This window comes from Erpetoichthys calabaricus, chromosome 3, assembly GCF_900747795.2.
Source record: "Erpetoichthys calabaricus chromosome 3, fErpCal1.3, whole genome shotgun sequence".
In the NCBI taxonomy this organism is placed as follows: Eukaryota; Metazoa; Chordata; class Cladistia; order Polypteriformes; family Polypteridae; genus Erpetoichthys; species Erpetoichthys calabaricus.
Window position 1 is genome coordinate 265,070,607 of NC_041396.2, and position 13,426 is coordinate 265,084,032.

At 41.4% G+C, this 13,426-nt stretch overlaps 1 protein-coding gene across 2 annotated transcripts in view; it reads right to left on the minus strand.

The window, feature by feature from the left end:
• efnb3b (ephrin-B3b) overlaps nucleotides 1-13,426 on the minus strand; it is a 401,429-nt gene that overhangs the window by 68,015 nt on the left and 319,988 nt on the right. For both annotated transcript variants that reach the window (XM_028798188.2, XM_028798186.2), the window contains exon 3: nucleotides 1,472-1,564. In XM_028798188.2, the coding sequence (XP_028654021.1) occupies nucleotides 1,472-1,564 (93 nt within the window). The remainder of the gene's footprint in view (nucleotides 1-1,471; nucleotides 1,565-13,426) is intronic.

A 13,426-nucleotide genomic window follows, 5' to 3' on the forward strand; every position in this document is an offset into this window, starting at 1 on the left:
AAGAAGGAGAGGGGCAGTGAGCTGGCCAACACTGTCAACCCACCAACTGTAGAGTGTTGTGGTTGTGGTCAGTGGACACTTGATGAAAGCCGAGTACCATCTGAAGAACTTTTCTCTTGGCCAAAGCTACAACTAGAGTAGTCAAGCCTAACCTAGTTTGGAGGGGCACATCCAGTGATGTATGAAGACAGAAAATGCTGTGGACAGCAGAGTAAGTGCAGCAACTTTAAGGACTTGGGTACAATACAAAACCAGACATACTGTCTTTATGGAAACCTCATTCTTTCTAAAGCATCTATAACCCTTTTTCCAGGCGCTAGGTTTAATCTTACATCTCAAAGTGTTACATTAGTTAATGACTCTTAATTTCTATAGGAATGAGTGAATCTGGTTGATGACGGACTAACATTTCATCCAAGGTTGCTTCCTGCCAACATAACTCCCAATTTCCATATCATTTTGTGGAGATGCTGCTTCTGCTGCATATCAGTAAGGTAGACTGTGTCCAGTCAAATTAATGTGGTATTTTTGGACTTAAGGTTCTTATCCTATTGCTAGTGCTACACTGGGACAGAACTCACCTAGTGAAAAGCACTGAAAGCAGGCCCTTAGTATTGGAAATGAGGTCATGGCAGGACCTGTACAAATGTTTACAGTTTCTCAATCTGGTGTCCAGTCCAGGGTTGGTTTCTGCTGGGACAATCTGCAACACCCTGTTATGGGATACACATACGCTTGGAAACAGAGGGATAATTTTATTTTCACACACTATACAGATCTTCATCTTTTTTATCATTTCTCTTACTTAGGCTTAGTGGATCATGACTAGGGTAAAACTGGCCAAGGCAAACTTAAATTATTTTTTTAAACAGATTGTGTAACTAAAAATAGATAAATAACAATCTTTAATTAATCAAGTGAGTAATCTTACCGCTTTTCCGGACCACCAGGTAGAAGTTTGAGCTCATAATAAAGCACAGCCGTGGCCCACTACGGCAGCACAAAGTGCTGCTTCAGGTCTTTTACAACGTCTTCCATACTGCCTAGAAAAGAGGACTTTTATCCCAGAATATTCTGTCAGTCCTTATTACCGAGCACTATAGGCAGCCCTGAGGCGACTCAGCTGGAAAGGCGCAACACGAAGACTGACAGCAGCTTGCTGACGGGGCTTCAAAAAGCTGTTTTTTGTTTCCTTCCTTTCTGGAGGTCAGGAGCCAATTCCTGTTCTCCAAGTACCTAGATAAAGCCTTTACCTGGACTCCCTTACCCCACCCTAGCCGAATACCAGGCCTTCTCCAAAGGGAAACAGAACACTGACCCCCAGACAGTGTGGATTAAACTGTCATTTGCTGCAAACACCAGGGATCCTAAGGCAATCTAGGAGCCAAGCTCACAGCAAGCTCTATGGGATGGGAAGACAGAAAGCAAATGAACAGAAAAAGGGGGAGAGAAAATGACATTCCATACTCACTCTGTCCGACTTTGAGTATGACCTTCATGCCCTTGCTTTGGCAGGATCCTCCTCTTATGCTCTCCAGGCCTTGTCTTGTCCCATCGGAGGTAGCTGAAGAGGAACAGAAGAGAAATGATATTAGCGCTGTGTCTGGGTTGAGAGGTGATCTCAAAAGTGGGGAGATAGTCACAGCATAAGGACATTTGAAGAAGACACAAGTGGTCACTGAATTGGTGGACCTTCTACACTCTTGAATAATATGAAAAGCCTGAATTCAACAAGGCAGTGCACGATTTCTCAGCTCTGTCTTTTCTTCATGGATCCCTTGGTACTTTATGCCACTGCATATGCCCACATTTTTAACACATTTGATTTTCTTTCACACTTTTGGAATTCCACAATTCTTATTTACTGCATAGTGGGAAAGGCTTGGTACTTCAAACCCTGAGGTTGTGGGTTCAAATCCTTCTACTGACACTGTGTGACCCTGCCTGTGCTCTACCTGGAAAAACAAAAGAAATGTTACCAATTAAGGCGAGGGGCTTACTCACCTTGGCAGTGACATTCATGTCTCTGGTGACTCTTCCTATGAAGTCAAGATGGATTGGGAGAGCACGGGGGGTCATGAGGTCACTGGAAAGGGGTGTGTGGCACTCCCGATATCTATGCAAAAGGACGAAGGTCTTTAGAGTCTTGGTGCTTCCAGTCTTGCTATATATGATTGCGAGATATGGACGCTATCCAGTGACCTAAGACAAAGACTGGACTCCTTTGGTACTGTGTCTCTTCGGAGAATCTTCGAGTACTGCTGGTTGACTTTGTGTCAAATGTACAGTTGCTCATGGAGTCCTGAATGAGGCTCATTACTTGCATTATGAGGGAGTGTCAGTTACGGCACTACGGCCATGTGACGCGATTCCCTGAGGGTGATCCGGCTCGTAAGATCCTCATTGTTGAGGACCCGAGTGGCTGGACCAGGCCAAGGGGACACCCATGTAACACCTGGCTGTGGCAGATAGAGGGTCATTTCTGGAGGGTGGGACTGGACTGGGGGGTTTTCAACCAGGATCCCAAGCTGTTTTGTCATGTGGTGGGTGCAGCAACACACTGTTAGCAGTGCATGCTCCCCAACCTGACCTGACCCATTACCAATTATATCTCAAATGTTGTAAGTCACCTTGGATAAAGGCGTCAGCCGAATAAGAAATAATAATATTCACACTACAGACAGAAAAGCACATTCAGGCACATAAATAAAAAATCAACTCATCTGGCAAGTTACAGAGAAAGGCTGCAACCAAAGTGCATTCTAAGAAATGTACACTCTGTAGTAAAAGCTGATATCAAAATGCATGCATGGATACAGGGCATACTGAGACAACTCACCTAGCAGGTATAAGAGAAATATTTACAAAGTGGTGCATTCTGGGATTTACAGGTTGTCCAGCAAAGCTAAGACAAAATCGGGCTTCAAGGCCCATTCTGGGATATGAATTTAGATGGCTCTTCCAAAACCCATGGCTAAAAATGTCCAATGAGCCTTACCCACTCCAGAGTTGGGGCAGAGGGAAACTGGAGCCTACACCAGCAGGCATGGGACACAAGGCAGGAACAATCCCTAGACAGGCGCCAGTCGATCATAGGGTGAGCACATACATATTGTACTTGTATGATGGATGAGAAAATGATCAATGACAGAGTTCTCATTCACCAATTACGATTTATTTCTCAGTGAGGTGAACAAAAATCATGAATTAGGCAGGCAGTGCTTGCACATGCAATTTAAATATCTAAACAAAAGTGGCTAACGGCATAACACATACGCTTTAAACATCCCCGATTAAGCTCAACTGATTCGATTTGTTCCCATAATTCCCTGACAAGCATCATTTGAAAAATATTAATCGCTCATGAATTGTCTATCAGTAGACTGTGCTTGACATGACTCGGGTGTTAGAACCATCATCTCAGAGTTTCTATATCCTAGCCTATATTTAGTTAACTGATTGAGTAAATCATTGTACATATTTATGTAGTCGTTTTATTTTCTAGTTTAATATTACAGTAATATAATGTATCTTGCAAAATATATCAGAGTAAAAGTAACTATTTGCCATGATGAAAGAAAATATACTCAAGTAAAGTAGAAATATTCTCAAAACATAATCAGTACAGTAACATCCATCCATCCATCCATCCATCCATTTTCCAACCCGCTGAATCCGAACAAAGGGTCACGGGGGTCTGCTGGAGCCAATCCCAGCCAACACAGGGCACAAGGCAGGAACCAATCCCAGGCAGGGTGTCAACCAATGTTCCCTCTAAGGAGTAGCATATAGTGAGCAAAAAACATTGTTTATGAGCGACATTTTGTTTAAGCCAAAAATTTATGAGCACCAGCTCCGACGGTCGGAGAGAGCGATCGTGCGATATGTACGAGCGACGCCTTCGGAATGAGCGATCGTGCGGGAAGTATGTGCGACGCTCTGAATTCGTGTGAGCGATTGCTCACGCGCTCAGCTTAGAGGGAACATTGGTGCCAACCCACCGCAGGACACACACAAACACACCAAGCACACACTAGGGCCAATTTAGAATCGCCAATCCACCTAACCTGCATGTCTTTGGACTGTGGGAGGAAACCGGAGCGCCCGGAGGAAACCCACGCAGACACAGGGAGAACATGCAAACTCCACGCAGGGAGGACTCGGGAAGCGAACCCAGGTCCCCAGATCTCCAAACTGCGAGGCAGCAGCGCTACCCACTGCGTCACCCAGTACAGTAACAAGTTTTTCTAATTCATTACTAAATAAAATTGGGCCCATGCAAGAAATAATTTCATTGCACTAGGCACATAAAACATTAAAGCAGCATTACTTGAGAAAATTTGACACCAGCTGCATTCTGGGATATGTACTGTGATAGCTCATCCAGCACACTAAATGACCAATATAATAGATGGTGCATTCTGGGACATATACTGAGACAGCTCACCTGACATATACTGAGACATCTCACACAGAGGTGCATTCTGGGAGCATTCCAGTAAACGTCTTTTAAATAAGGTGCACTAAAGGACATCTTTTTGAAGTCTCCCTAGCATGTCTGTTCTCTTGCTCAGGTTTGCCCTGTGCTGGATGGGTATTTTTTTCCAGCTTTCTTGTTGCTTTTTCAACAAGCCTTAGCGCCTCATGGCTATGACCAGGAAGGAACAGATACTGAGAGCTCAAGGACACTAAGGGCAGAACAACAGGGAGCCCCCCGACATTCTGTAGAGCACATCAGTATGACAAACAGTTGCACAATTGTTTCTCCTTGTGTTTCTGAGGCTGTGCTCCATTGCGCCTCCTGCTGTGCAACAAACTTTCACGGGTAATTAATTGCTCACAGCACTCCTGGATGTAGGCGGCACGAGTGCTACATTTCTCAATTTCCCGGTGTCCTGAGCATTTTACTGATAATCTTCTGGGAGTGGGGGGTCTTCCGTTGACATAAGGAATATGATTCAGGTGGCTTTAATGAAAACAGCCCCCCTCCTGCTGCCAAGTTTCAGCTCCATTGGCCCCTTGCAGTAAAAGTTTACTGAAGCAACTGTCAGCCTCAATATATTTTACATTTCAGTCATGCCTTATAGACAGGGTGCTACAAACATCTGTGTGGAGTGGTTGCCCACTGAATAGAGGTGCTAGGTTCAGTTTTAGGGATGAAGAGACAGAGCTGCAAGGTTATCAGGGCCTGAAACCGTTGACAGAGGGCCTTCCCTGTCACTCTCATATTTCCACTTATGAAAGCTCCATTGATGGATCCTGACCTTTGTCACCGGTGGTCACCACTATCTTTTACCATTTTTCCTTTGTTCAGGATAGGTGGACCCCCCCCCCCACACACACACCCCTATGCTAAGAGGTGCCCTGACTATTGGCTTCTAGCTCAGATGGTGCTTAAAAATCTGCTTTAAAGGGATGCCCAAACATGTAAGCAGGCTGACATTCCATGGAGACACCTGGACCAAGCAGGAAGCGAATGTGCCACTGGAATGTAAACATGGGCCGCAGTTCATCTGATGGTGCCAATCTCACACAAACATTCTCTGTTTTATCTTTTTTTTTTTTATATTTTCCAGGGATGAACTCACGTTCTTCTCCACACTGGCCTGTGGTTCTCTGCCACCTCCTCAGATCTGAGCCCATCAACTTCTCACTCGAACCACAGGTCCTGGACTCTGATGGCCCTCTAAAGAAGCAGTCGGTCATCTCCAGTGCTTAGCCAACAATGGCGTGTGGCAGGCTTGATGCTCAGCCCGCCAGGCCTTGTCCCCGCTAGGACATCGCTAGCCTGCAGGCAGCAGCTAACTGCTTCTTGATTGACAATTTTCTTTTCTCCCCATGCGCTCCTGGCCTGTGTGAAGTTAACCTTATCAGTACCTCCAGGGTTTTAATATGCGGCAGCGGCTTCTCCGCTCCTGTCTTTCCGTGCCCTTGATAGCAAGAAATCTAAATCTTTTAACCTCTCTTAAAAGCCCACGCTGCGTATAGTAAAGCTGATACGGCGAGACAAAAAAGCCAGCAAAACAATAGTGGACTGGCAAGAGCCGATTTTTCAATGCATCTTATCGCGTGGGACGAGGTTAGCTCATGCATAGAAATTTCTGCATCTGAAAAACTAAACGCGGCGCAATGTGGATCAAAGTCCCCGACGATTCAAAGGTGCCTGTGGTGGGGTGTGTAAAGGTTGGGGGGGGGGGGGGTGGCTGTATATTTCAAAAGATCCTTAAAAGGAAACGCACCATTCACTTCAAAGCAACTTTTGTGGGCTTTACAAAAAAAAAAAAGAAGGACATAATGAGCCAGGGCCACCTGGCTTGGCGTACAGTGTAATATGCTCTGACAACGTAATGAGAAAATACTCAATTGAAACGGTCGCACGAGGCTCACTTCTCCTTGGCTTCCTGACAGCAGCCTCTGATATCATGATACAGTATAAATGATGTCATCTCAGGAGAAAAGAATCAATAGACGACATAGCATACAATAACGCAGCATTCTCAAATTGAAAATCATAAAGTACTATGGGCAACATGGCATCATGGGACTGCAGGAGGAGGGTGACAGTGAAAGAGATGAAAATAATAGTGGCACCTGATGTCTCAATATGCTGCACTGAAAAGCAGAGTCCATGATAAGAAGAACCACAAACACTGTGTTTATACCAGCTGTACTGACACCATAATGTGCAACACATGATGTCTTCACGAGGCACTGGAAAATGTTGTCATAACTAGAGATGAACGAAACTGGCAAGTTTCGACTCACATGCATTTTTTTATTTAGTAAATACAAATAATACATTTTGTTTTTTGATTGCAAAATATGAAACTCGCAAAAAAGTTTTTTTGGGATTTTAGAGGGATTTTATTGGGTGGAAAATAAGGAATACTGCTCCCTAAAGCCTCATTCAAATGCCTGTGTGCATTTCTGCAGCTGTTTATAATAATCATGTGTATAATATAATAATACAGTATAGTAATAATTTGTATAATCCATCCCACACCAGTAAAATCAATTCTCTTTCTGCCTTTCCTTCACATTCCCGCAGAGGAGTTCAATATGTTTTTTAATAATGTGACATGCTGCATATTTTCCATACACTAAAATGCACCATCTTGCACATCTTATACTACAGGAAAACTCAGTACACGGCCACCGCTGAAAAAAATCCCACAGTTTTGTGGTGATCGCTTTATCCTAGCTGAAGAAATGCACATGTCTGGTGATTTTTTTTTTCACTGCAGATCTATATTTAAATGCTAAATGACAAAGTAGTTACATGAGGAATTATTGCATACAAATACTTTGAGACGAGAGCTGAACGGCTTATTTCTTGTGTAAATAGCATAAATATCGTCGCTATTTATTTTGTGAAGGAAAATACTGATGTGTCTGTGATGCATTGTGCTGCAGATTCAATTTTGTGTGAATTGCTTTGCTCATCACTAGTCATAACTAACTGAAATTAGACGTCATAATGCCCACCAAGTGGTGGCATGGATATTACAGGATCAGCAGTCTCTGCTGTCATTCATCATGACACTGAAATGAGACTCTGATGTATGTTACACAGTAAATGATGTTATCACTGAACCCATGAAATATGGTAACATATGTATATTATGATATTGAATTAAGGCTATGACAGTATATTATATAGTAGATGATGGCATTTTGGGCCATTACTATCACAATGACACTTAAATTAGTCTGATATCATACAATACCACAGGGTTTTATAAACTATCGGGTGTGACTCAAATGGGTCACGCTGGCATTCAACAAAGAATGAGTCTTGAAGACCCTAAAAAGGGCCACATTGGGTCATGACAAAAAAGTTTAAGAACCCCTGTTATAGAACAGTTCATGAAATCACATGCACTGCAAAATATAACATATGTCATGATATTTAAATTTCTATACAACAATACCGAACATGTTATATAATGAGATGATAAAGCTCTTTGCCACATTGTAGAGGAAGTGATGACCTCAGAAGACAGTGCAATCTGACATCATAAGATACTGTATAAGCCATGACATTTACATTATACATACATCTAATATGTGATGTCGTCACTAAGCACATGGAGTATGATTTAGTACATCGGTGCAGATGGGACATTGTATTTGATGGGCTTGTTTTCAGTCTCCTGTCCAAATTAAATTGTTATAATTTGCCTACAGGCTGATCCTTTTCAAAACATAGTTGACTTAGAAGAGTTGGAATGTGAGCTTAAGCCCATCCAACATATGTAACTTGCATGCATATTTTTACATAGGCTGCAACTTTCTCTGTTCATGTTTAAACATTATGTTCTGTGATTAAATATCACACTGTATTTGTAATTATTGTACAATATCTGGGCTCATAAGTGGAAGTCTACCTAATCTTCTTATATAATACGCTACCGTGGCTGTTTGTTTGTCTGTCCAGGATTTTAAATCACCTGTAGCTCGCAAACCGTTTGAAATATTGACCTGAAATTTGGTACACATATACTACGTGACATCTACTATCCGCATTCGGGGTGATGATTGATCTCCAAGGTTATTCCTGTTTTTATTTTTATTTTATTTTATTGTAGAAATAAAGTCTTGGCAGCGGCCAGCAGGTCGGCTGTGCGGCACATGCGTATGAGTGCCGTTCTCATCCCTACCACCTTTGCTGTCACTTCCCCTACCTCTTCATATCTTAAATCATTCTTGAGGCAGATTGAAGACTTAAGTGCTAGCGTAAGTGAAAAATTAAGGAAAACCTACTAAGTAAATGCAACACAAACACTGACTTAATCAGTTTTAACGCAAATAGATGCCGACGAAAGAGGAGAAGAAGCGGACCGCTAGGGTGGAGAAAAGAAGAGCTGCTCAGGAAGCAGCAAGCGCATCAACCTCTGAGCAAATGAATGCTAAACGTACAGATACAGAGAATGAAAACTAGGAATGCTCAAGTCAAGTGTCAAGTCAGTGCGCCGTTACTGGTCACTTAATAAAAAGAAATATATTTGAAAACTGTACATTATGACTTCAAAATTAGACTCACATTATACATCAAGTGATGTCATTTCATAACAGTGGAACCTGATGTTATATGTCATGATTTTGATTAAATTCAAATGCCACCATTATAGTAAATAAGGCCATAATAAGCAGTGGAATACAATGGCACAAGTCCTGAGACTGACAATACATATTATACATCAAGTGGTCATGTTATGATATTAGAATTAGACCCTGAACACTTCATGTATGGTATGACACTGGAACCTGACATCATTAAGCTGTGACAATACAGTTAGACTTTAATGTCATAATAGATAGCATGTGATGTCATCACTGTACATGTGGAATATGAAGACATAAAATATATAAAAATATTAAATATATAAAATATTAAACAGTTTGATATGACATCTGAATGCAAGCTGAACTTGCATTCAGATGTCATATTAAACAGCAACTCATGACATTACAGGAAGTTGGACCCTTTTGTTTTACTATACAGCAAGTGATGTCATTTCACAACAGTGGGTTCTGATGTTATACGTCATGATTTTAAAACTACCTTCAAATGCCACCATTACAATAAATGATGCCATAATAAGGCAGTGGAATACAATGGCACAAGTCCTGAGACTGACAATACATACTATACATCAAGTGGTCATGTCATGATATTAGAATTAGATCCATCATTACGTTGTGACAATATAGTAGCATGTGATGTCATCACCGAACACGTGGAATATGAAGACACAAGTCACAAAGCTAAACTTGCATTCAGATGTCATATTAAATAGCAACTCATGACAGTACAGCAAATTGGACTCTGTTGTCATAATATGTGACCTTGAACTGTAAAATCTGAGTCAAAATAAACTGCTAACACCACATTTTGTTATATAGTGCAGCATTATTGGCAAATTCTGTAAGTTGATCATTTCTGTAAGTTGAATAGGTGATCATACAAGTTACAGACCGATATCAGAGCCACACCTTTCAAAAATGAGAATATTCATGAAAAAGTTCAATATTATAATAAACATCATCAAAATGTAGTATCATAACACACTACAGTTTCTCAATCCCCTTGGGAGCAGATATGTTTCAAATGTGTTATTAAACTCAGGGTGTAATGATAAAGAGTTATCTATTTGTATTGAACAGTGCATGGCACATATGTGGCTATATCCTCAAGTTAATTCTCCACAAAATTTGTTTAAAGGTTTGCTTAAACCAGCCATGTACACACTACAGTGGTCCCAAGATACACACAGATTCTCAAACCTACTTAATCTTGTTTGTGTTACACCCGCACTGGGTACAAGGCAAGAAACAGTGCTGGTAGGTCTACTGCAAATCCCACACTCACACTTGCAGTTCAAATTTCATGCATTACTCTTAGTAAAAATAGAGAAAGGCAGAACTAAAAAGAGATAGCAACTTTCAAAGTTTACTGGTGTACACTTACTTGAAATTAAACCAGAACCTCTCTAAAGCATTTGTATTTGCTCCAGCTACCTGAGCTGCTCAACCCTGAAACTTCTTCTTCAGAATGCACAGAGAGCAGTGCCTCTCTGATCCTCTGCTTTGGCTCTGCCTATTTTATATCACAAAGTCTCAAAGCGCATTCATTGATTATCAAGCATTCCTAACATTGTGTTACTTTATATTATGTACTGATATAAAATGTAAAAATGTCACCGTATCGTTTTACAACAAATGCTACTTCATACTGCTGCCCCATTCCTACTGCTGCCCCCCTGGGGTCCGGGGATCGCACTCTGAAATGGATTACGCAGGCTTTATTATTGAATGGATGGAGGTTACTGCATATTACACAGCTCCATTATGAGCCCGGTCATACAGCGAGTCAGAGGGTGCGACAGCATTGGCACCCTTAGAGGTTACGGTCCAGGCTAAACTACCTCTAACAGGTAAGCTCTCAGAATGGCCAATGGCATTTGTGTTGTCTTCAGACTTTCAGGTCTTAGGAGAAGTTCTGATATTCAACACCAAGTCTGCCGCCTCTGTGTATCTCACTCCTTCCTAAACTAAGCATGCTAAATGGCTTCCTGTTTTATTTTGCTCCATTATTCTTGTCACATATGAGCCGGTCTCTTCTCATGTGCTAATCCCTGTGGCGTTTCCTAATAACTTGCACAAAGTGAAAATGGCCACAGTCTTACAGGGTAATATAAGAAATGACAATCCACTTAGGAGCTATTAGCATTCATCTATTTATTTTGCAAGATTTTTCATCCTTCCAAATTAAAAAAAAAAAAGCTGTCTTTAAAGCGCAGCATAATGGAAAAATATATAAAATATCATCTGTACAATAAATGACATAAATAAATATTTTACACAAAGATGTCCTGTTGACAATTCCATTTTGTTTGACTGTGGCTTGATGGATTTCACCTGAGCAACACCTGAGACCTACATTTTTATTTTATATAGTGCCTTGAAATCGAAACAGTACAGTAACGTTCTTTCCACACTGAGAAGCTGAGTTGCTGGGCAAACATTTCAAAATTGTGAAAGGCCATTCCTTCCCCCAATCCAAAGTTAATTCAGTTCCCCCATTTCGTGTTACCTTATTCACTAGCCATCATTCTGCAGGCTTGATGAAATTCCTGTCTAGGCAAGCTGGGAAAGCTGCCATGCCTTCAGGAGGTGGGGGATTTCCAGAAGGGGTGGGGGACTAGTGAAGAGGCCCGTTTGCACTTATTTGTAAATTTTAATGCATGGCTAACAAGGCATACTGCCTACAGCCGCCCTCCCCAGCCCAATTTACTACATGGAAGACAAGACCTGGCTCAGACTAAAGTAGTCGGCCTGGTTATTAGCCACAGGCGGATTTCCAATCTAAGTGATCTGAGAGCAGGATGACACAAATATCAGCTGAAATGACTCAATTAAAAACCCAACGAGTATCCACCAAATAGACAGTCACCAGCAAAAAAAAAGAAAAGAAGTGCATGTTCGTTCTATCAACTGCAAGCCTCCCAGCCTCAAAAAAGACAACTGTGTCACAAAGTACAACAAGAAAATTGTGTATGTGTGTGTGTGTGTGAGTGAGTATATCTGCAGGTTCAATAATTGCAGTTGCACTTGATGAAATTTTTTGCCTCAGGGTGGAGGAAATACACAAAGGAAAGAGAAGAAACAGGAGAAACACAAGAATGGCTTAAGTGCAGCTCCTGCTTGCTTTAGAAATGAGAAACTCATCTGGCCTGCCACCATTATGCCTTATGTGTGCCGGGAAGAAATAAGCGAATCTGCACTGCCAGTCCAGTGTGTCCCCTTGTACGTAAGGCCTGGAGTAATGCCATGAGAGAGTGAAATCACTCCCAAAGACCTTTAGGGTGATTGTGCCTGCTCCCTTTTTTAACAGTGATTCACATTTATATACCTGGAGTGAGGACATGAGAAGAGATTTGTCAAGAATTCCATAATGAGCCACTGCTCAGCAATGGGCCTGTCAACTTAGGGCTTTCAAGAAAGAAGGAAAGAAGTTTGATTGGAGTTTTATTATTAATTTATTTAAAAAAGGCTGGCATTTTATGTTGCTACAACAAGATATTACCCTCTCCAAATGAAGTAAGGGTGTTGAAAAGTTTTAATGTCATTGTATTCACATTATATAGAAGTAGCCCAGTGGTTCTTGCTCTCAAACACTTCCTTTGAGTATGCACACTTGGTGAGATTTTTCTCAGATGTTCCCACCAAGGTTATTTGTATTGTGTTAATTGTTAATACTGAAAGAGATACGTGCTTGTAAGTGTGCCCTGGGATGGACTGGCACCTCACATGCCGCAGGTTTAATTTCCTGCTTATGTCTAGCGCTGCTGGGAGAGGCTTCGGCACCAGCAACCATGATGTGGAATAAGAGAGGTTGACGATGAATTGTTTTGAGATAAAAAGGCCGGTCAGTGGTTCCCAACTGCAGCTCCATGATCTGGCACTTGTCCATAGAACAAAATAGCAGGCATGGTCATTTACATTAATAATAACTCGTGGAATCGATCAGCTCAAAACTGCCTCCACTCCAGTGGACACCCACAGTGCCTCTGGATCTTTGATTGTCATTGAACTGAGCAGCTTCAAACTCCAAGTGGGATTCCATATACAGACTGGACCTTCGATCGATCAACAATGAAATAAGCCGCTAGACAACCATCCCCGATTCACAAAAAGTTAATAAATCTGAAAACTACGCTTGTCAAAAAGGAGGAAAACAATTAGTCTAGGTGATACCATTATTGTTGAAAGAAAGAAAGAAAGAAAGAAAGAAAGAAAGAAAGAAAGAAAGAAAGAAAGAAAGAAAGAAAGAAAGAAAGAAAGAAAGAAAGAGAATTCTTTTCCTTTTTTGTCACAATGTTGATGATACTGCACAAAGTTGATGATACTGTAAAAAGAAATT